This window comes from Lepidochelys kempii, chromosome 14 (genome assembly GCF_965140285.1).
Source record: "Lepidochelys kempii isolate rLepKem1 chromosome 14, rLepKem1.hap1, whole genome shotgun sequence".
Taxonomy (NCBI): Eukaryota; Metazoa; Chordata; order Testudines; family Cheloniidae; genus Lepidochelys; species Lepidochelys kempii.
The window spans coordinates 13,080,447-13,105,087 of NC_136393.1; the positions used below are offsets into that span (position 1 = coordinate 13,080,447).

The 24,641-nt window shown below is 41.4% G+C and overlaps 1 protein-coding gene and 1 long non-coding RNA gene across 2 annotated transcripts; one reads left to right on the forward strand and one right to left on the reverse strand.

The window, feature by feature from the left end:
• Positions 1-5,900: 5,900 nt before the first annotated feature.
• On the reverse strand, positions 5,901-7,358 carry WFIKKN2 (WAP, follistatin/kazal, immunoglobulin, kunitz and netrin domain containing 2). The gene has a single exon (XM_073310638.1). It carries the CDS (start codon positions 7,341-7,343, stop codon positions 5,901-5,903), a length of 1,443 nt encoding a protein of 480 aa, XP_073166739.1. The 5' UTR covers positions 7,344-7,358.
• A 4,899-nt stretch (positions 7,359-12,257) lies between these two features.
• Positions 12,258-17,569, forward strand: LOC140898189 (uncharacterized). The gene is made up of 3 exons (XR_012154914.1): positions 12,258-12,398; positions 15,162-15,371; positions 17,379-17,569. It is a non-coding gene; the product is annotated as an uncharacterized LOC140898189 (long non-coding RNA).
• Positions 17,570-24,641: the final 7,072 nt, after the last annotated feature.

Consider the following 24,641-nt stretch of genomic DNA (forward strand, 5'->3'; position numbering starts at 1 on the left):
AGAGTGATGGAATCTGGGCCTCTGTTTTTATTCAAGCACAATCCCATTGATCTCTGAGAGTTTTTTCCTGCATTAGAATTCAAGAGTTCAGAGGACTGGGTCCCCAAATTTTCAAACCTGGACACCCAGAGATGGGTACTTTTGAAAATCCCACCTTAGGTGCCTAAGGTAGTTAGGTACCCAAATCCCACTAAAAGTCCATGAAAATCTCACCCCTAAATTCATATGTAGGTGCCTCATTTTCAGAAATGGCTGTCACTTTACTTCAGAAGTTGATCTGGGATCTCAGCACCTTTGAAAATCATGCTCCATGAAGTCTGGCCTTAGGCACCCAAGTCTGGAAATGTTGGACAAATTCACACTACATACACCCCAAGCTTCAATGCCCCATTCTGCTCTGACATGCTCATTTCAATTTCACCTTCCCAGACCCCTTCCTTCTGCAGAAGTACATCTATGTGCCTGTTGAAGTCATTCATGTTCTTTGTTTCAATCACCCTCCCTAGTGACTTATTCCATGGGTCTAATGCATTCTGAGTGATGTTTGCTTTTCAGCCTACTTCTTGAGACTGTCATTTTCTGATTCATATGCTGGTTGGCTTCCATATAACTGTAGGCTCATTGTGTGAGGCATAATGTGTTGCCCTTCTCATCCTCGCAATGGAGTAGGAGGTGAGTAAGTATCACTAACGTCCATTACTCTGTCCGATTTTGGTTCTCCTCCTACCTCTCTAATTGCTCCTTTAGCGTGTCCTTTGGAGAGTCCTCTTCAGACCCGCCTCCAATTGTCAATAGAGGTTCCACAGAACTCTGTCCTTGGTCTCCTTCTCTTCTCCCTCTGCACCTTATTTCTGAGTAATCTCAACCACAATCGCAAATATAGTTACCATCTTTATGCTGATGACTCTCAGATCTATCTCTCTACCCTAGACCTGACTCCTTTCTGTGCATATTAAACTCTCAGCCTCTCTCTCTGATATCCCTTCATGAATTCCACCAACATCTCAAGTTCAACATGGCTAAAACAGAGTTCTTAATCTTCCCCCAAAGCCTGCCCTGCTACCCCCTTTCTCGAACACTGTGGACAATCCCATCATCCTGCCTGCCACTCAAGACTAAGGGAAAATTCACAAGCCTTTCATCATGTTTATGAGACAGGTTAAAAAACCCCCAGAATCGCTAAAGTCACAATAAAATTGAAAGAGTTGGCAATCCTGTAAGTCCCGACCTTGTGGTTGTAGAAGGTCCCCGTGGCACTTTTGGAAGAACAGGGATGCTAAACGTAGATTTCCTTCCCAATTTTAACTCAGTCAGTTACATTCTGCCTCTCTTAACTTGCCCAACAGTTTCAGGCCTTGCCTTCACTCAAAAGCCGTACTGCCTTAACTAAACCAGTCCATTCCAGTATAGTGCAATCTATACAAACCCAGTTAAAGCCGTGCAAGCTCCCTAGTGGGGATACAGTTATGTCGGTATAAAGATTCTTTATACCAGGATAGCTATTCCCAGAAAGGAAGGGGCACAAGTGATACCATTATAAGGTACCATTAGCCAGGATAACTATTAAGGTGGCAATGTGTCCAGGTTTTCCTAGGATTGTCCCTCTTTTGAGGTAGCTGTCCTGGGAAATATGTAAGGGTGCTCAGTACACACTTAAGGTTGACACCTGGCCAGTTTTTGTAAGTGCAGGGGTTTTGTTTCACTGGGGACACATTACAGTGTTCTAAAGCTCATACCCTCATGGTCCAGACTGCGGTGCCATTAGTAGGAAAAGGTAAGAAAAATGATAAAATAACATAAAAATACTCTGTGTGTGTGTGGGGGGGGGTGTGTAAAATAGTTATCTCACATTGTAGTAGTAATTAGTTATAGTTGGCACTAGGACCCTTTTTCTTAGGGGGGATTGGAGTATGGCTAATGGCTGTTTTTGTTCGTGGAGGGTTGGCCAGTGGGTAGTGTTTCTGCACCTTGGAAGTGGCAATCCTATCGAAACTGCCAGTTGTCCAGTTCTATGGGCTCAGGATCATCCTGGATGTCCCGGTTATTTTGTACTTCAGAGGTGACAACCCTAAAAACTGTATGCATACTAGGGGTTGTACCAGTATAGCTGTATCAAGCAACTTAGTTATACCAGTGCAAAAGCTGTGTGGTGTAGACGAGGCCTTAGCTGGATACAGTACTACTCCTCATGTCCTGGCCTAAACTGTTGTCTAACAACACATAGAAACATTAAACAGTGGCCAAACTGTCCCTCACGGTGGACAGCACTTTGTTAGTAGGTGACCTGATCTTGATAGATCCCTTATCTACACACAGCGGAGTGTTGTGAAGTTCAATTAACTAATGTTTGGGAAATGTGTTGAGATCTTCAGATGAGGTGCAATGGCTCATTCCAGTGCTAAGTATTATTAATGGATTGCACCCCTTTTCTGGTATCCGCAGTATGTCATAATGATGTTCTCTTCTTGCCCAAAGATGGGGTAGCCAGGAGACATGACAGCCTTTTATCTTTTTTAATAACTGTCAGGAAGAGGCATAATCCTGAAAGGAAAAGTGGGTGTATTCCATTTGCTTTGGTGCATATCCAGATCTGCACCCTGCCAGCAGGATTGTAATTAAAAAATAAATAAATATTTCCACAGATGAAATTATACAAAACCTACTGCAATGCAGCCTCCCTCATATTTTGATCATGGCAGCTCCTGTCACTTTGAAATAACCAGTTGATATTGCTCTCTGAATGACCCCCACAGCTTTCAGTGTTTATTTTACTGTCACGTGGGCCTTGTATGGACTTTGTTTTAATTCTGTCTCATGCAGAATTTTGGCCACTCCCTTCGAGCCGGCCTGTCCTGACCATTGTATGGGTATGCAGCGGGGGAAGGGTTTCAAGGGGACTTTCCCCGGTGCATCTCTGTGCAGGGGGAGCACAGGAACTATGCTCACTCTTTGCACCCCCCAGAGTGCAACAGGAGGAGGTGGGCCAGTATGCCCCAGAGTGCAACAGGAGGAGGTGGGCCACATCCCCTCTTTACCCTGAGCAGTAGAGCTGGTGGGTAGGCCAGATGGAGCAGGCCATACCAAACCAAGGGATAGGTAAACCAGCACACTTCTACAAGCTGGCATAGGGACCGAGCCACCTGCACTCACTCTGATGTGGTGCACCTCCACGCTGTCACTCTGCAGGCCAGATTTATTTACACAGTCTGTCCCTTAGCAACCAGAAACTGAATTATCCCATAATGCATGCCTGTGTGGAAGGGAGGGGTGGAAACAATTAGGATAAATGCTGAATGTTATTTTTAATACTCATGTTTTTGCTCCATTTTATTTCAATGGAGCTATTCATGGAATAAGGTAATCGGTGTTATCATTTTTATGACGCTGATTCATCAGTCCACCCCTATTCAGCAGAGTACACTTTGCACACATGCACTTTATGCACATACTTAACTATTAGGTATGTGCTTAAGTCCCATTGACTTCAGTGTGATCTAAGGTTAAGCATGTGTTTAAGTGCTTTCCTGAGTAGTGATCCTGAGATTGGTTCTGACACCAGATTTCAGGGTTTTAATTTACTACCTGAAGGCAGAAACAATTACCTGATATTTGCTATTCAGTACATTTTCACCCCTCGGAGTATGCCTCCAGAGTCGTTTGATCATTCCCCTGTTTGCAAAGAAATCCTCTAAGCTCCTGGAGAAAATAACTTTAGAAACCCAGCCTTTATTAAACACTCACACTTAGATTCCTTCATGTCAGAGAAGGCGATTCAGTCCGGAAAAAATATGTCAGACCTTATTTCCTGGCTGCCTAAAAAATGAGAAACAAGCTGCAGTAATGTTGGTGAATGACACACAGCAGAATTACCTACAGTAGGTGAAGAACTCCAGTGGAATGCAAAGCATGAGAGATATTGGCATAGCCCAGCCCGTAATGCGATCATCACAAGAATGTATGTAAATGTTATTACGTTTTTATTGTAATTCTTCTTACATCCATTTAAGAAAGAGACAACAAAAATCATACACTTATTGTGCTGGACAATGTGCCGCAGTACAGACTAATAGCACACTTGGCTTTTTTAAAATTTGGTAGCTAAGAAGAGCTTTAATACTGACTTTGTTTTTTGAAACTCTTCTATCAGGCTTTGCTTAAAATGTGCTTGTTGATGAATTGTATCCCAGACCAGGGTAAAACGAAAGGGTGTGATTCTCACTTACACTAAAAGCCCCTTTACATTGCTCAGAAGCCTTAAGGTGGGTGAATGGCATCTTTAAGGCATCTTCATATTGCCAGAGTAGTGTAAAGGAGCCTTAGTGTAAATGAGTCAGGGCCTATATTTAAAAGTTGTGTCAGGCCATATTTAAAACATTCTTATTGTCCATTAAATTTCATCCTTGAAGTCTTTGTTGCCACTTGCAAAATATACAATATATGTAGGCCTTAGGGATTAGGAGTCTCCAGTGAAGTGCTTAAACCCAGCATCTAGCCAGGTAAACTTTTTACATGGACTTCCCCGTGTCTCATTCATAATCAGACCCAACATACACGTGTGTGTGTGCGTGTCAGCACCTTTTACCATCTAGAATGCAAAGCTTTAGCTACCTCCTGCTGCCTCTTGGATTAGCCAGTAGATGGCACCACAGAGTAATATTAACAACACCCTCTTACCTTTAAGATAAAACATTTCTGGACCCAGACCATTGCTTGAACTGGTCTTTGTGCACAATAGACATTATTGCTGGAGCTCACTTAAACAATTGAACAAAGAGACTAGTAATAATGATAAGAATGACATCTGTAAGCATACACACTCATAATCTCAGCTCACTGACATTCCTTAACAGAGGCAGGGTATTTCTGAGATCACCCTTCTTGTTATTTAAAAATTGTGGATATGCAAATTTTACCTTTTAGACACATAAATATTAGTAATGATCAATATTGTTTATACACACATGCATATTTCTTTCTCTTGCTGTATGTGTATTTATACATACACGTATATATAGTGGCCATACTTAGAATGTTTTAACTGATTTGAGAGAGATTTCCTATATATATATAATGGGGAATACTGTTTAGAATGGGGGAAGTTCAGATTAACTGAAGCTTTTAAAGTGCACCTACTGTGTGTTTGTTTACGTGGTGTTGATGTTGGACTCAACACATTGTGAAATTGTGGTTCTGGCTTTGGACATGTATTTGTTTTTGTGGCTAATAGACCCAGAATGATTGCCTAGTTTACTTCAATGTTTTTTCTTCCCGTGAGTAAGGACTGCAGGGCTTGTATTCATTGTATTCAAAATTGGCACAATCTAGAGAAAATTCCTTTGTGGATTTCTATGAAAAGGTGAGCACATTCATAATGCATAGATTGACTTGACATGTGTAATTATAGTCAATATAGACAATAATTTACAGTTTTGTCTCTTGTAATGTACTTAATGTTACCATGAGGAAACAAAAGTTTGTGACTTATTTTTAATGATTTATCATAACATTTCCATGCTGTAAGTGAGACAGATTAAATCGACAGTACGTGCAATTTAGCTATGTATCAATTAGCTACAAAAATGCTAAGAATTTGGTCCTTTATGTTGGAAACTACACAAGAATTATATAATTATTGCAGTAAATCAGCTAGTTAAATGGCAATTCTATATAAACAGGTTGATTTCAAAGTAAGATTAATAGCCATTCATTGATATTTTATGTGATTGCCAAAGAGCATACTACATTGTTGCTAAGAATCATTAATGGATTAAAATAAGGGTTCTGCATATTACATACAATGTATCTTCAGACAGTAGCTTGTCTTTAGTTTCCACACTAGCCTTGCTTTTGTTAGCCCTATACAATACACAGAGCTGAAAGGCTGACTCACGTGAGTAAGGTTAGTGTAGTCCTAAGAATTCTTTCAGAAGCTCACAGGTTTTCTTGTGGATGACTTCACGGAGCTTTCGTACACGCCGGACACTGGAGATGCCCACAAAGCTGTCTGGCTGCAGGACGGCCATCCCATTGTGGACATCACCCATGATGATAAGCTGACCATCCACTGTGGTCATATTGGGGCATGGGCAGCTCCAGTCCATATTTAAAAGGGTGATTTCTAGAGGTTCCTTCCCCAGGAATTTTAATCCCATTTTTTCATCTTTTAGAATCTCCTCCACTGTCACCAAGGCGTGTCCCGAGTCTTGGTCTTCGGTTAGTTCCGTTATATGGCCCAGGATAACAAAGTCGCTTTTGCAGAAGCTTGTCACCAGCTTTTGGCGAGGTTTGCAGGCTTTGCAGTGCGTGTTCTTAGGGAAAGGACACATCTCTTCGCAGGCCTCTTTGCTCTCAAAGTTATTCTCATTGCCTCCACAGCCACCATAAATGAAAGATTGGCATTGCTTTGTCAAACTGTTGTATGCCCATCTGGGCTCATAGGCTTTGCAATGACTCTGAAGGGCTGGCAGGTTGCAGATGTTGATTGGGCCATTCATACACGTTAACATACAGTTCTCATAGGTCTCAAAGTGGTTCAGGTTGCTATTACAGTTCCCATAGATGAATGTAAAGCAGTTGTTTTTCTTTGCATCATAATACCACCTGGTCTGCTCTTCCCCACAGTCTTCACTGTCTGGCTGCTTCAGACATTCATCGGTTGGGAAATGGGTTTTGTTTTGGGATGCTTCTTTTGATGTAGGTTCTCCTTTGACGACTGACAATGGGAAATCAACCCTGAGAAGGCCACCGATGTTTTTTGCAGTGCATGTGTAAATGCCTGCATCTTGCAGCTGGGTGTTATAGATTACCAGCTGGGCAATGTTGGTAACCACAACATTCCCCCTGACGTGATTCGGCCTCATAATGATTTTTTCCTTACTGTCTATTTGCTTCTCCCAAGTAATTTCTGGTTTGGGTCTGCCTGTGACATCGCAAAGAAAGCTAACAGTCTCTCCCACATACACTGACTGATGGACTGGATTGTTAACTAGAGCAGGTGGCAGGATATCAGTGATGGTTGTCTCTGAATAGGCTGTGGTAGGGCGCACTGTAGTCTCTGGTGGGATGGGGCTGGTATTTGGCCAGGTCAGATGGTACCGACAAGTGACTACATTTAGAGTAATGCCTTTGGTGCAAGCTTCTGCATCCATATAACACTTGTTGTAATAGGTGAGTCCATCGGAGGCACAGGTAAAACTGGGCTCTTTTTCACACCTATCTTTGCATTTGCATACAGGCTGTCCATCCCAGATATCACACTCTGAGCCTTGCTGGATACACATGAAACGGTCACAAGTTGCCTCTTTGGGCATCCCGACGGGTCCTTTCTTCCCCTTGATGTCCATGTACCGAGCTGCCACACAACTCTTTGTCCCACAGACATTAGGACAGCACTTCTCAAAGGTCTCGCATTCCTAAGACAAAACAATACAAAACAACCAAACTGTTATTGGGATGGTTTATCATTTGAGAACTACAAACAGATGGAGAAATTCCTTCTTGTGGTGACAGGGTGCTCTAGTGGTTAAATCAAAGGGCTAGGTGCCAGGGGACCTGGGTTCTATTCCCAGTTCTGCTGAAGACATCTTGTATGGCCTACGGTAAGTCATTTCATTTATTTGAATGTCCACTTGGCCATCAGGAATATGGGAATAGCATCACTTCTCTATCTCAGTGGGGATGCTGTGAGACTACATTAATTGGATTTGTCAAGTGTTTTGAGATCTTTGAATGAAAGGTGTGAGAAGGGCAATGTATCATTATTTCTAAGCACCTAAAGCAATAGTAAATCCTTCACAAAATCATATCGAACATTTGGTTATAGAAGTAACAGCGAACCCAAATGAACCCTCTTTTAGTGCCAAAGAACAAGCCTCCTGAAGTAAGAGCAGATGGAAAGTCTTATCATATGGTTATAGTCATTAATCCCTTTTATTGTCCTCAGAAGTATGTAGAGTATTATTTGAATTCCATGAAACTAGCAGCATACTCTTGGAGTGGAAACTGCCAAACATCTTTAATTGTTCACAACATATTATAAATGGAATAGCTCAGAACTAAGGCAAAACTAAGTTCTTGCTCCAAAATTATTTTGTTTTCCATGGAAAACAAAGTATCCACTTATGGGCTAGCTGTCACTTATGCGTCTCTGTCAGTCTTAGTTTTAAGTGCAGCATCCATGTTAAATATAATATTGGTTATGATCATTTTTAAATTGTGGTTAATTATAGTAGTTGTCTGCCTTTCTAAACAGAAAACATATTTTTGTGTGGTTTGTAGAACTGTAGACAATATGTGGTTCATGGATTATTGTAATGAAACATGAACATTGTTATCCTATACAGAATAGGACAAATTCTGCCCTTAGTTACACAATTTTGATCTCATAGAAGCCAGTTGGGCATCTCTGTAACTGATGGCAAAATTTAGTCATGCTGTCTTTTAATGCCATCAGACTAAACAGTGATATGGCCATTATTCATGTGCAATATCCTTTCATTGACGGGAACCAGAGGATCTACTATTTTAGCTCCTTCCCCATTTCTAACTATGCAGCGCTGTGGTCCAAAAGCAAATCTGCAAAACATAATGGACTAAACATAAGGCTGGTGTAGCTCTAATAAAGCCATGAAAGCTTGGCGGATTTACACCTGTAGAGGATCTGGCCCAAAGGCTCAGACTCTGAATGGGACTATGGTCTGCCACTCTGCAAACCTGACTTTTTTTTCCAAGTGGTTTCTGGATTTTCACTGTTTGACCGGGAACCTGTGAAAAGAATGCCCGCAACCTTTGAAAGAGAGTAGTAGTAATTCTTTAGCGTACCTGAGAGTTGAATTTAAAAGGCAACTTAATATGCCATTGTAACCAGAAAAGTAATATAAAAATAACATCCTAATATATCAGCTCCTTTTTTGTCTTTAAACAATATCTGCTTAATTGACTGCCACACATAAGTTTTTGCTACTTTTAGCACTGCAGAAATGATCCAGGTAGTGGAAAGAGAGCCAAATCTTTTCCTGCATCATGACTGTCAGCTTGGTTCCGACTGCAAAATCTTTCCTGCTGAGGAAGTTGTAAGAAGCAGAAAGAGCAAGCATGGATTTTCAGATGCCATTGAGTGGCTATGCAGGCAGTTTTAAAAATGACCTTTTGACTTGTAAGCTATGTGCATTTTGTTCTGGGGGCATCATATGAGAGAGCATCTGCATGATTATTTTTACCATTTTATTTTTTGAACTAGTCAGACATTACATTTCAAATGTAGCAAAGGCTGGTGATGTGTATGCCAACCAATAGGCATCATACAGAACTCTCTCTTGGGAAACATAGCACTTGATGATGGCAATGAAGAATGATGAGGTTGGTGAAAATGCTAAAATGCAGTGAGCTGGCCCAATAACATGTCAAATTCCCGAGTCTAAGCTGATAAGGTTCTCTTTGGTGAGGCAGTGAGTGAGAAGGATGAACTATGAAAGCCATGTAGTCACAAAGTCATAGGGTCAGTTAAAGAAGTGACTCCATTAAAATACCTCTTGACTTAACCAACAGGTCATCAAACATTTTTATAAACACAGTTTCCGTTAAACACATGAGTTGTCTGGGTTGGATCATGTACACATTATCAGTGCTCTTCCATTTATAATTGAAAGAGACTGCAACATCATGGAGTAAACAAACTAACAAACCAACCAACAAAAAATCCATTTCCCATGACAAAGCATACAAAAATGTGCATCACTTACCAGGTCTGTATCACACTCTCTCTTGCAGGTGCTTTGGGCATCTACCCACAGGTTGGGGTTCATCTCATTTGGACATATCCCAGCGTGAGAATACCGTATTGGAGGTAAAGCTTTACCCTCTAGAGGAAGCTCCAGAAGCAACAGGACAGTGGTCTTCCCCAGCAAGATCCACATCCACCGAGTGAATAATGCCAACAACATCTCAGAACTTCTCCAGAGAAATGTCAACAATTGGGTTGGGTTTCGGTTTTTTTTGTGTGCCTTATATTTTCAAAGAAGTCCAAATTCACCTGCCCTCTATCAAACTTCCGCAGGTTTCCTTTCTGTCTTTGTTGGTAGTACAGTCTGGTCTAGACCGCACTGGATTAAAAGTCTTAGGAAGCAACCCCTTATTTTAAGAGAAATGCTAATAGTCCGTACAGAGTTAGCGGTATTTATACCCTGCCTCCGTTTAACAAGTCGGAAAAGGTAAACTTGATTTCTTTGACAGGCACACGTTTCCTATGTCCTGGTGGCAGTCAGGCAGATTTGTTGCAAGAAAAAAAAGCTGGAAAGAGTTTAAAAGGCTGGAACTGGCACGGTGGGACCCCTGCATGTTTCTGAATGCAAGGAGGCCTTCTTAACCCCTTTAGACCTAAAGTACTTCCCTACGCTAGGAATGGCATTTACTACTGAAAGAGTGCTTGTCTAAATAATATGAAGCCACAATCAGAGGGATTTCTGTACACTAAAGGAATACACAATCACGTGTTTAAAAGAACAACTAATAGGATTGAAGCAATTAAAGCTAGGATATCACATTTTAACAAAGGAAGCGGGAGGAAAAATAACATATTTAAACTTAGGATCTGCAAAACAATATGTCTTTGCAATTTGCCCCTGGACTCCTAGGCTGCTTTCTTCTTTGCAGCACTGGGATTTCCAGTATGCTTTTTTTATACTTCACTCCAACCCCACCATCTAGCCATTAAAAGTTTCTCTGAATTCCTCCACATTTCATAAAAGTGAAATCACATTGTACAGAGCTTTGCTGACCTCTTTAACGAAAAAAAAAGAGTAACAGTTCAACTCTATGGAAACCTACGTAAAGGAATGTACAGCATTTTTGCATAGGGGAAAAAATGCAATCCAGCCACGGTCATAGTTCCTTAATTATTACAGTAAGGGGCTGATCCTGCAAAATGCCGAACACCTGCCAAGAGCTAAAGGGGAGTCATGGAAGTCCATGGGAGATGAGGTTGCTCAGCACTTTGTAGAATTAGACCCTTTTGGGGCAAGATTCTTGTCTCGCTTAGGACCTGATCCTGCAAGATCCTGAGCACTTGGGAGGCCCTTAACTCCCATTTGATTTCAGTGGCTGAGGAGGGCTCTCAGGACTATGCAAGATTGTACCCCTCTACCAGACTTACACTGTTGTAACCCCATTGACTTCAGTCACCTTACTCCTGCTTTATGTTGCTACTAATGAGAGCAGCATAAGGTCCTGTGTCAGTAGGTTTTCCTATGGGACTTACCACCTGGATGTAGTTTTTCAGTGTACAGTTGTGTCTGATTCTCCTCTTGCTTACACTGGTTTCACACCAATCTAACACGATCTCTGTGGTGTTACTCCTGAATATAGGCAAGCTGCCCAATAAATACAAGGCCTACTCTTCAGCTTTTGTACATCAGCAGAGCTCCGTTGTCTTGAATGGAGCAGTATCTGTTTGCACTAGTTGAGGAGCTGGCTTAATTTTTTTTTAAAAAAAGGGGGAAGGAGGAAAAAGCAAATTGGAAAAAATAAAATAAGACACAGCTGTGAAATGCTTGTTCTTCCCCATTCCTAGTAAACAGTTCTATCTGTTATGGATTGTGCAAAGCCACTTGATGATATGCATAAGATTTGAATTTCTGAATATTCAGAAAAAAGTGTTTTTTTTCTAAATTAGATATTCACGAGTAACTAAGTCAACTGTCATGCAATATTTTACATTTGATTTATTCCTTCTGAAACTTTACAAACCTACATGATGTTTGTACAAAACGTGGCTGGGATCAAAATGTTTTATTCACTAGTCGTTTACAAAGACTAGTACAATACCCTGTGATGTCTAGAAAAGCCAACTGAAAATGACACACTTCCAAGAGAAAAGTACCAAGTGGTACTTAAAATTCTTACAGCTCTATTAACAACAAAATCACTTGTATTAGTGCTTCTGTTGACTAAACAAAGACACTTTATACGGTAAAACTGAGTCAGGAAGGAAACTTGGTAAGCTTTGTTTCAGAGTAGCAACCGTGTTCGTCTGTATCCGTAAAAAGAAAAGGAGTACTTGTGGCACCTTAGAGACTAACAAATTTATTAGAGCATAAGCTTTCGTGAGCTACAGCTCACTTCACGAAAGCTTATGCTCTAATAAATTTGTTAGTCTCTAAGGTGCCACAAGTACTCCTTTTAGTAAGCTTTGAGACTGATGTTTATATGCAGAACTAGAAAGAAGTATAATAATTATGAGTTCTATTACAGGGCCACCTAGATGACCCAAACGAGATTTGGCTCCCTTCTCACGTAGTCATACAAACAGGAGAGTTTAAATGGGATTTAAGAGTGGTTTGAGGATAGGGCAATAGACTGGAAAACTTGAAGGTTCCTGGCTCTGCCCTGCTGTATCACCTTGGGTAAGTTATCTCACCTTTCCATGCTCAGTTTCCGCTGCTACCCTTTGACTGCCTTGTCTGTTTAACCTGTAAACTCTCTAGGAAAAGGACTGTCTCTGACAATGTGTCTGTACCCTGCTTAGCACAATGGGGCTCCTGTAATACAAACAATGACAATAAGTGCCTAGACCTTGTGTTGGTCTTCTGCACAGGAGTGAACTTCATCCTGTGTTTGGAGATGCTATATTTAACTTTTATGGTGCCCAAGTGTCTCACTCCAGGGTACAAACTGATCACTTCCTGAGAGTAGGAAGGAATAAAATTTCTTCCATATACAGTCCTGCCCAAGGGCATAATCTGGGTTTGGGGAGAGGCAGAAAGTGTACCGTCCTCTAAAGAATCAGGCATTGGCCAGTGGATGCCAGACTTGGTTGATCAATAGTCTGCTTCATTGTGGCAAATCCTATGTCTCCCACAGAGTTTCTGAAAATACTCTACTGCCATAATGAAATATATCTCTGGGAAATATTTCATTCTTCCTAGAGGTGCCCAGATACTACTAGTGTATTAAAAATGCATAAATAGACAGACTGAGCTATACAGCTAGAGAAATTAGGTGGAACTCCGTAATACACAGAAGAATTCTATGGAATGTTTTGGGAATGTCTTGAAAAAATTCTAAAGATCAATGACACCGTTTGGTGTGGTGATTGTATCAAATATCCAATCCAGCTGACTTAGCTGATTGTCTGTTGCAAGTCTATTGAAATTTTCAAGGAAAGTCCATTAAAATGTCTACACTTGATGTATTTATGCCCATGATCTTGTGGGCTGCAGCACTAAGGTTGTAAATGAAATATAGGAAATAGGTGTTTGCTGAGAAATCAGCCTTTTTTTGGAAAGCTTTTATAAAGGGAACCTGTGAGAGAATCAACTCACAGCCCATTCCTCTAAGATGCTGAGCATCTTCTACTTAGACTTACATGAGCTGACAGCTCTTGGATCTGTATCTCAGCTGATTTTTCCCCTGCTGGACTGGAGCAATAATAGAGGTGCACTAACAGAGTAACCCAAAGGCCATTGACATCAATGGTATGTCTCCTGTTGTCTGTCTTGGGCTTTGGATCAGGCCTCTAGGCTCGGTGGCAGAGTAGTGATGAGTTCTGTTGAGCAGGTCTGCACTACTTGGGCATCTATCCAGCACTGACTAAGCCTCCTCATAGTCCCTTCCCAGCATACTCCAGGTGATGTGTAAAAAATTAGGATGGTCATATGCAGTCTCTTCATTTGTTGGTCATGAATCTAGAGGGGGATCTTTGTAAGACATTTCACGCTGGAACATCAAAACTCCCTACTCAACACTTGATTGCCGTAGGAACACCACCTTCCCGAGTGATGGTAGCTAGGTCAACGGAAGTGTTCTGCCATCTAGCTACCTGTGTGTACTTCACAGGTTAGGTCGACATAGCTGTGGTGCTCAGTTGTGTGGATTTTTCATATCTCTGCACACTGTAGCTATGTTGACCTTAAATTTAAGGGTAGACTGGACCTGTAATACAATGGCTGTCAAAGACAGGAAGGGGCAAAAAAGTGGAGGAAGGAGAACAGGCCGATCCTCAGGGGTCCATTACAACGCAAATCATTTCTCTGTGTTGTTTGGAAACAAGATCCCTAAGACGGCCCTTGTGGCTCTCCACTCGTGATCTCGTTCCAGCCAGAAAAGCTGCTTTCCTGCTCCTGATGTGGAGACAGATTTATTCTGACCAAAATTCTAGGTTACTCCCAATTCCACGGCTTCTTACGTGAGCCAGTAATCCTCACCCCAGGGAGTGCGTTTGAAGCTCCATAGCTATAATGTCAGCAGTTGCAATTATACCTTCCTCAATGCCCTCCAAATGTCCCCCACCTCCCTGAAAGCTTGAATACCCTCTTTCATATCCACAAAGTTTCTTCAATCTGCACCATTACTGGGGCATCCTAATACGGATTTTCTCCCTCTTTACATTCATGGAGTCGCCAGATAAATATTCCCTTCTTTAATTGAGGAGGCACCAGCTTTAGGTAATGATGGATGGGCTATGCAGGTAGTATCAAGAGAGCTTGACCTGTGTATCTGCTCCCGAGGACTCACATACAGTGAGAAGGGGCTGAGGACAGTGGAGAAGAACCTATGCAGCATGTCCTATGTATTTTGCCATCAGTATAGCTGCTTAGGGCAAAGATCTGGCCTGTTCCTCACTGATGCTCTGGAGAGTAGGGGAAGTGGGGCGGGAGAGGGCCCAGGTGAAACCTCCCTCTCTATCCCCATCTGGGCAAGAGCAGGGCAAGATGAGGAACTACCATTTTCTGGAGTACTAGGTGAGGAGATGACGAATGAGCCGGATGGTCCCTGGGGGTATGCCCAGCCAGCCCAGCAGTGTGACTGGGCCTCCAGCCTTCCTGCACCTGCCTCATCAGCAGGCACTTCTTGGAGCAGTGATGAAGGGCTGTAGAACACATTTCCCTCTTGGCTCTGGGGAGCCATCCTCTCCTTGCACATGCAGAAGGCCCCAGGCACCCCTCAGTTCTCCACCCCAGTGTGGATGCGTCCCAAGAGTTTGCCCTTTGGCGGTGGTCCAGTTTAGTGCACAGCAAGAATAGAGAGCAGATGAAAGTTTAAGGCCTAAAAAGACTCTGAAGAAAAAAATATTTTTAAAAAAACTCTTTTTAGCTCATTTAAAAATTAAACATGTTCTGCTTTATATGATCATTTTATTGCATGTTAATGTTGAATCTATTGCTCAGGCACTCATTGAAAATGACACTGCCAGAGACCTCCTGGAGCACAGAGATGGTGACAGAGCTACCAATCGCTTTAAATGAGAGATGAACTTCAGCTTTGTGGATGGTGACAGCCCTCCCATGTGTGTGGGGAAGCATGGGAGACTCATGAAGGTCCATGTTTGAAAATGTAACAAGTGGGCAATGAAGGCTGGTATGGTGGGCTGATCAGAGGTGAGCATTGACAGTTTACTAGTAAATGAGAGATGATTGGTAGCATGGGGAGTGACTGTGAAGGGCCTTGAAAGTGAATATAACCCCACTGAAATGGCACATTTGTAACCGAGAGCAGATTTGGACCCAATATACACAATAGGAATAGTGTGTCTGGGCCATATTTCTGAGCTGTTTGCATGTATAATTAGTGACAGAAGCATATTTCAAAATCCCCACATTTCAGATTTTGCAAGTGTTTGCTGTTAGCGCCCATAGCTAATAATTATTTGTTTCTGAATTCTAAAATAACTAATCTCAGATAATGGTGTGTGAGGACAAACGGTGGGAACGGGGACATGTTTTAGACCTCCAATTGCTCACTGAAATGAGGCTGATGTTTGTGCGTGTTCTGATGCTCAGTAAGCAGAAGTTAATATAGTTAGACAACAGGGCTCAGTTTGGGGGAAAAATCAATAATGTCAGGGAATTTATTACAGGGTTATGGGCCACCTGCTAGAACTCAGCATTAGGCCTGTATTACGTTACACTTCAGCAGAATCTATTAACATTGCAGTAAGTCCACGCTAGTGCTAGAAATGTTATTTTATGCTTCACCAGATGGCTTCTGCTCAGGGGGATTTATCTTTGAGTGCAGACATATGACTAATCATCACTTGCTTTCTCTTTCTTTATTAACGCAAGTGGGGCAGGAAGCAATTGCCACTCTGATGATGGTTCATTATTGCTGGGTTTATTCTGTCTGAAACAGCACAGCAAGAGGTGAAGAGAGTACAAAAGAAGATAATCAACCACTTATCAATGAGATATGCGGGGAAGCTGGGCTCAGAAGAAATTCCAAGTTACCAGGCCATCATATCTCTCTCTTTGTTTTGTTTACAGCTGGCCCACCCCCTCCCCCAAAAAAGCGGGGGGCGGTAATAGAAAATACAGTTTTGGGGTTGAATTCAGAGAATAGTTTTGACTGAAAAAAATGGGGAAAAAATTCTGACAAAGTCAAAACATTTCATTTCAATATTTTCAAAACAAAAATGTTTTGACTCTCTTCAAAATGACATTCTGAGGAACTTAGAGTTAAATAAAAAAATGAAAGAAAAGAAAAAAGGTGCATGAAATACCCCAAATTATATGAATAAAAATGTTTTGTTTTTTGTGTGTTGGTGATTGTCATTTTAGGTGGACTCAAAATGAATTTTGTTTTTCAATGTACCCCACAAAATGAAAACTTGGTTTTTTGCCTAGCTCTAGTTTTCATGCCAAAGCTTCTGTCAACCTCCATGGGAATTTCTCGCACAGACTAATGATGGGAAATGGCCCTTTGATTAGGTTTTTGGTGTTCAAGGAAAACGTAAGCACTCCAAAGTAGACCTGAAACACCAGACTTGGAAAGGAGAACTACGGGGGCAATGGTGGTGGGAAGCAAAATTAATAGTGAAGGGTCAAACTGGTTCCTCCTAGGGAAAAACCTGCAGCAGAAGGACTGAGGGGTGTGGGAATTCCATAATGTTGGCTTGGCTTTGTAGCCTTTCTCCAGTGATTGTTGCTTCAGATGGTGGGGGACACAGCCTCACCTTGTAGGAAATCTGCAGGGAAGGGAGGCCTGTATCTCTGATGGCAAGCGCATCCATGCAGAAGGAAGGCTTCCCATCTGAACCCTCTTTCCACATCTCCTCTTCCCATCCCCCACCAGCAGCAAAGCTCTTTCTGCACGCTACCTATTTGCTGCACATTAGCTTCCCATTGGATTTCCACAGGGAAATCTATGAGCTGACCAAGGGATAATGCCATGGGGAATGTCTGGTCCCCTGACTCACTCCCTATCACCTCGCCCTTAAAATCCTACGGAACTCAAATAGAGTGGTGGAGTTTCTGTGGAGGTAGCACTCTTCCCTTCTGCATCTCCTCTGAGGAAGGTCTCTTCAACTCCCAGTAGCTCAGGGAACAATCCAATGAACTTAATGTGTTTTAAATAACAATAATAATCAGAAAATTGCGTTTCTCCTTTAGATTTCAAAAGGCTTTACAAATAAATCTTCATTTAACTGATGGGAAAACTGAGTCACAGAGCCATGAAATGACTTGCCAAGGTCATCCAGCAAGTTAGTGGAGGAGCCAAGAATAGAATTAACATCTACCTCTGGTCCAGTGTCCTAGCCATTAGACTATGCTGCCTTTGAGGAGTAAAGGGGTTTACTTTGCTTGGGTAAGTGCTAAGTATTATATTTGATTAGCTATAAGTGCTAAGTATTATTATTTGATTAAGAGAAAATTAATGCTGAGCAAATCATGGAAAATATGTTCAACAAATGCTTGGTTTGTACCTTCCCATGAATTTGTTTCAGTTTTGACCTTGCCCCATCTGTGTTTCTCCGAATTAATTTTACTGGCAGAAATGCCAAATGTCAAGGTTTTATGTGCAAGTATTCAGGACAGCAATCTGACACCAGCACAAATAGATATTTCCTCTGGAAGCACTTGCTCACTTGCCCAATCAGGAAACAGAGACAATACTATGTGCCTAATGTGACCAATCACAACTAAGCAATACAGTACAAATTTCAAATGACCCCAATAAACCCATAAAGGAAAGTATTTTTGAAATGATAGTAAAATTAAAATTGTATTCATAATTAAATCAGAGGAAAACACTACCAGTTTGTGAATGTTCTGTGGACAGAAAAAGAGACTGAATTTGCCTAAGAAATCATCAGTTGTGAATTTGTCATTCAGCTGTACAGGCAAAATAAAGAAAAAACATGAAAGAAAATTTTCTAGGCCCCTCTCACTGTTTCACCCTATATATTATTACACAGCAATTACCACAATATAATTCCAGATACTCTTAGACTATCAACAACAAACATAATAATAATACACATTACTTGTTCTATAGTAGTGCCAATGATCCGTAATTGAGACAGGGCCCCATTGTGCTAGACACTCACAATAGTTATTTACGTACTGTACCAAGGTAAATGAAAAGAATGTTGAGGTCTGTCTAAGACTTTGTCTACACTGGAACTTCGTCGGCAAAACTTTTGTCATTCAGGGGTGTTAAAAACACACACACACACCCCGAACGACAAACGTTTTATCAGTGAAAAGCGCCAGTGTGAACAGTGCTTTGTTGGCAGGAGCGCTCTCTGGCCGACAAAGCTGCTGCTGCTTGTGGGGGGTGGAAGTTTTTTGTCAGCAGAAGAGCTCTCTCCTGCCGACAAACAGCAGCTACACTGCATGGCTTTTAACAGCACGGCTATAGTGGCACAGCCGTGTTGCTAAAAGTTGCGTGGTGTAGACAAAGCCTGAAACACAGCAACGTATGGGAATTCAAGGTTAAATATCAGCCCTTCTGTACCAAAACACAACAGGGGATCAGCTACTGTAGATAATGTTAAGGATGCTACCTTGGTTTGAGCAATGATCTGGGGTTTGAATATGAGCTGTAGTGCTTTAGTGAACTTAAGCCAAAATGCATAATGTTATTTTAATGATTTTTTTAATATAAATGTCCTTTGGTTATTTTAATGTGGTTTTTATTGCAATATGATCTGTAGCATTAGAACAGTGCCATGCACTTTTATAGCATCTTTCATCCAAGCAAATCAGGGCACTCTGCAGATATGCATTAATTTAGTCTGCAGCAGAGCCGTGACTATTATTAAGCCCATTTTGCAGATCAGTCTGGATACTCAAATGGCTCTTATGGATCTGAGCACTTCTGTCTATTTACAGGTACTCACAGTGAGGGAAACTGACATGTTAAGTGACTTGTTCAGTGTCACATAATGGCAGCTTTAGAAAGACTCCTGCTTCTAAGCACTTGACACACTACTTTCCTTTTTCAGAGCTTATGAGTTGCAAATACAATTGCCATGCTGGTTATTTGTGATATGATATTATCTAATGCAAGTTTCAGAGGAACAGCCGTGTTAGTCTGTATTCGCAAAAAGAAAAGGAGTACTTGTGGCACCTTAGAGACTAACCAATTTATTTGAGCATGAGCTTTCGTGAGCTACAGCTCACTTCATCAGATGTTTACCGTGGAAACTGCAGCAGACTTTATATACACACAGAAATCATGAAACAATACCTCCTCCCACCCCACTGTCCTGCTGGTAATAGCTTATCTAAAGTGATCAACAGGTGGGCCATTTCCAGCACAAATCCAGGTTTTCTCACCCTCCACCCCCCCACACAAATTCACTCTCCTGCTGGTGCTAGCCCATCCAAAGTGACAACTCTTAACATAATCAAGTCGGGCTATTTCCTGCATAGATCAAGGTTTTCTCACATCCCCCCCGCCCCCATACACACACAAACTCACTCTCCTGCTGGTAATAGCTCATCTAAACTGACCATTCTCCAGGTTTAAATCCAAGTTAAACCAGAGCATCTGGGGGGGGGGGGTAGGAAAAAACAAGAGGAAACAGGCTACCTTGCATAATGACTTAGCCACTCCCAGTCTCTATTTAAGCCTAAATTAATAGTATCCAATTTGCAAATGAATTCCAATTCAGCAGTTTCTCGCTGGAGTCTGGATTTGAAGTTTTTTTGTTTTAAGATAGCGACCTTCATGTCTGTGATTGCGTGACCAGAGATATTGTGCCCACATATCTATTCAGGGGACACCATCACAGGGCCTAATAACATCAGCCACACTATCAGAGGCTCGTTCACCTGCACATCCACCAATGTGATCTATGCCATCATGTGCCAGCAATGCCCCTCTGCCATGTACATTGGTCAAACTGGACAGTCTCTACGTAAAAGAATAAATGGACACAAATCAGATGTCAAGAATTATAACATTCATAAACCAGTCGGAGAACACTTCAATCTCTCTGGTCACGCAATCACAGACATGAAGGTCGCTATCTTAAAACAAAAAAACTTCAAATCCAGACTCCAGCGAGAAACTGCTGAATTGGAATTCATTTGCAAATTGGATACTATTAATTTAGGCTTAAATAGAGACTGGGAGTGGCTAAGTCATTATGCAAGGTAGCCTGTTTCCTCTTGTTTTTTCCTACCCCCCCCCCCCCCCAGATGCTCTGGTTTAACTTGGATTTAAACCTGGAGAATGGTCAGTTTAGATGAGCTATTACCAGCAGGAGAGTGAGTTTGTGTGTGTATGGGGGCGGGGGGGATGTGAGAAAACCTTGATCTATGCAGGAAATAGCCCGACTTGATTATGTTAAGAGTTGTCACTTTGGATGGGCTAGCACCAGCAGGAGAGTGAATTTGTGTGGGGGGGTGGAGGGTGAGAAAACCTGGATTTGTGCTGGAAATGGCCCACCTGTTGATCACTTTAGATAAGCTATTACCAGCAGGACAGTGGGGTGGGAGGAGGTATTGTTTCATGATTTCTGTGTGTATATAAAGTCTGCTGCAGTTTCCACGGTAAACATCTGATGAAGTGAGCTGTAGCTCACGAAAGCTCATGCTCAAATAAATTGGTTAGTCTCTAAGGTGCCACAAGTACTCCTTTTCTTTTTATCTAATGCAAGTATCTATTCTTTAATCTCTCCATCTTTAAAACTCTCACCTTTCCTTTCTTTTCTAATTAAAACCCAACAGTTTCACCTCATTTTGCTTTGTAACTGGGAATTTCATATAATTTAGATACAATAACTATAAATCATCCCAGATTCACTCCAGACTGGGCCCTCTTGTTCCCTTGAAAGGTTTCTGAACCTCTTAATGAATGTGGTCTGAGTTGTATGTTTGTAATGAAAGACAACACCGGCAGATTTTTGCCTGGTTTTGTGTTTCACTGCAACCTCAGCTCCAATGGGAACTAGAGACTGGCTTGTACCAAACCACTGGACCCAAACTCCCCTGAATTTTGGAAAAGTTGGGAACCAGATTTGGATTCAAACTTTGCAGCTTGGGCATATCACATGCATCATTCTGAGTGATTGGGCTTAGTACCAAAATATGAACAGTGAGCACATATTTTTATATAGCTAGGCTGGGGTTTTCAAAGCAGCCTAAGGGAGTTAGATACCCCAATCCAAGCCTTAAACAATAACTAGTTTGCATCGAAAGGAAATATTTCAATCAATTTCTGCAAATGTCATGGGATCCTTTTAGACTACGTTCCATCCTCTCAGATTTAAATATAAATGTGATCAAAATCTTTTTCACTAAAGAGTTATTACATTCCCTTAGGCTTTCCTCCTTGTTAGTATTTCTGTATCAGTTGCACAACAAACACACTCAGCTCTCTGCTTCTGATCATGCTCACAGTATGTACTCTGGGACTAATGATCCCCATAACTGGTAAGTTGAACATACTCCTAGCCTTTCCAAGAGGTGTCTTCATCCTGTAAGCTATTTTGTTTCAGTTTGCAAGAACCCTGCATACCTTTTCGCCATCAGACACCAAGACTTCACATTCTCAGCATAACACAAACCCAGATGAAGGCTGTCAGAAACAGTTAGCAAATCTGTTCAGGCTCTGGAAGACCTGGAGAGCAGTAATACACAAAGAGGACCAAATTCAGATCTGGTGTTTCTCCATTGACACCAGATCTGAAGGTGGCCTGGGGGTTTTACACGTATTGCCTACCAGTCAAGTTTGATCTATTTTGATTGACCACTACATTAGTGAGATAATCCTAAATGCTCTGGTTATAAGATATTTATCAGCAGTCTAGCATTTAAGGGCCCTTAACAAAGTTGCTGTTTTCAATTTTACGATAATTAAACTAATCTTTTATTTTAATCGCTTATTATTTCTAGCATGTCTAGTCAATTTTCAGAAAGTATCATTGCCGTTTTGAATGATCTGTTGCTTTCAGCACTTTCTTCTACCCTGGAAAGGTCCAAGAAATCAGACCTTGACATCATGATGGTCATAGTGTATGGAGAAGCTATTTTCAATAATGTTTGAAAGGGTCTTACACTTTATTAGTTATAATTTTTCTCTGCCTCCAAGGTCTGTACAGTGGGCTGATGGTATTAATAATCTATCCAATTGGTAGCCCTGTATTTTAATGATCAGAGCAGCAAGTCTTTGTGAGTGGACAGGTACAAAAATAGTATAATCAGAGAGTGAGTTTTGCTCTGTATTGGCCTAAAGTACTCTGTATTGGCCTAATTTTGCCCCCATTCATGTCAAATGATAAGACTCCCATTGACTTGAACGGGGGCATTAAGCTACTGCTGAGCCCTCCTGAAAACCCCATCCATACAGCTTTCAGAGTAACAGCCGTGTTAGTCTGTATTCGCAAAAAGAAAAGGAGTACTTGTGGCACTCAAACAAACCCACTCTCCTGTTGGTAATAACTTATATAAAGTGATCACTCTCCTTACAATGTGTATGATAATCACACACGGGGGGGGGGGTGTTAGGAGAAAACCTGGATTTGTGCTGGAAATGGCCCACCTTGATTATCATACACATTGTAAGGAGAGTGATCACTTTACATAAGCTATTACCATCAGGAGAGTGGGGTGGGGGGAGAGAAAACCTTTTGTAGTGATAAACACCCATTTTTTCATGATTTGTGTGTATAAAAACAAACATCTTCTGTATTTTCCACAGTATGCATCCGACGAAGTGAGCTGTAGCTCACGAAAGCTTATGCTCAAATAAATTGGTTAGTCTCTAAGGTGCCACAAGTATTCCTATCCATACAGCTTGACTCTCATTTATACAAAGGCCTCCTTACAGTGCTCTGGTGATATAGAGAGGGTCTTAAAAGTGTCCTGTTACACTAGCAGAGTGGTCTTGATGTAAAATGAGAATCAGGCTCACACTGTGTTAAAATCTCTACTTTTCTGAATCCTATGGATTGCATATAGAATACCTGATGCTGTGGTGTGGTATAAACAACTCAGATGCCCTACATAAATCATTGCTGCCTTTGTCACACATCCTAAACTCCTGTCAATAAAACCCTATATGATACCATCATGTATTTGCTTTCTGTGTCTCACATAATTTAGGCTGTAATCATTCTTTCTTCCATTGTAAATCGTGAATTCAAACTACTTCTATCTCTATCAAATACAAACACACAGAGAAAACAAAAGTTTGGTTATTTTTTTCTAAAAAAAACCAACCACATTTTATTTATGGAAATTTCACAGATTTTACTCACCAAATAGTTTTTTTTTAAATGATATATTATAAAAATACTGAAAAATGACAATCTATGCCCCCCAAAAATCACGATCCTTGTAAACCACTATTAAGAGAAGGGATGCAGATGGGAGAGAGAACAAAAGTAGCCAATGGGTCAAAATCAGTGTCAGACTACATCAATTTGTTCTGCATTTGCAGAGTGCCCAGCACACGGGGGTCCTGTGCTATGGCTCTTGGACGGTGTGGTGATATGGATAGTAATTTTATTAGTAGTAGTATTAGTTATAGTGCCCAGCTTGGTGGGAGGACTCCTGGGTTCCCTTCCTGTCTCTGCCACTGACTCAGTCTGTGACTTTGGGCAAGCCCCTTAGTCTCTGTGCTGCAGTTTCCTCCTCTCTATAATGGGGATGCTACACTATCACATAAATTGTAAACATACAATGACTGGATTTAGTATTTTATATTCCTTCTTGTTGCTGTTCCAGAAATTCAGGCAGTGGAAGCAAAAATATAAACCGTCTCTCACCTTCGTCCCAAAAATTGTTTTTCATAATACCCATATCCATTGCTTTGCATTTCTTAAATATATATATATATATATATATATATATATATTTATTGAGAGATTTGAACTGATTTTGGTTACCAATGGGTAGTTACACAGAAAGTATTTGCATTCCAAAGTTCCCAGCACCTTTGCAATGGTTAGCATTACAGTCACAACCCTCCCTTCCCCATTATGTTTTTTAACTTAACCAATATTCCTCAAGCTCTGGGAACCTAATGGCGGTAGCATCTAAGGGTACATCTACACTGAAATTAAATGCTGGTGGCCGGCCCGTGTGTACTGGCTTTGGCTACAGGACTGTTTAATTACACTACAGTGTAGATGCTTGGGCTGGAGCAGGCTCCGGACCCCCACAAGATGGGTGGGGGGTGTCCTAGAGTCCGGGCTCCAGCTCCAGCCTGAATGTCTACACCATAATTAAACAGCCCCTTAGCCCAAGCCAGCTGACATGGGCCAGCTGCCTGTGTTCAATTGCAGTGTAGACATATGCTCAGAATGTACATTTGGTTTCTAAGTTCCCAGTTCCTTCCTGATTTTTTTGAGGAATTTCTGCTGTACCAATGGGGTGGCACATAAAACCAAGTTAATGCACAGTAGAAGCTTTCATGGT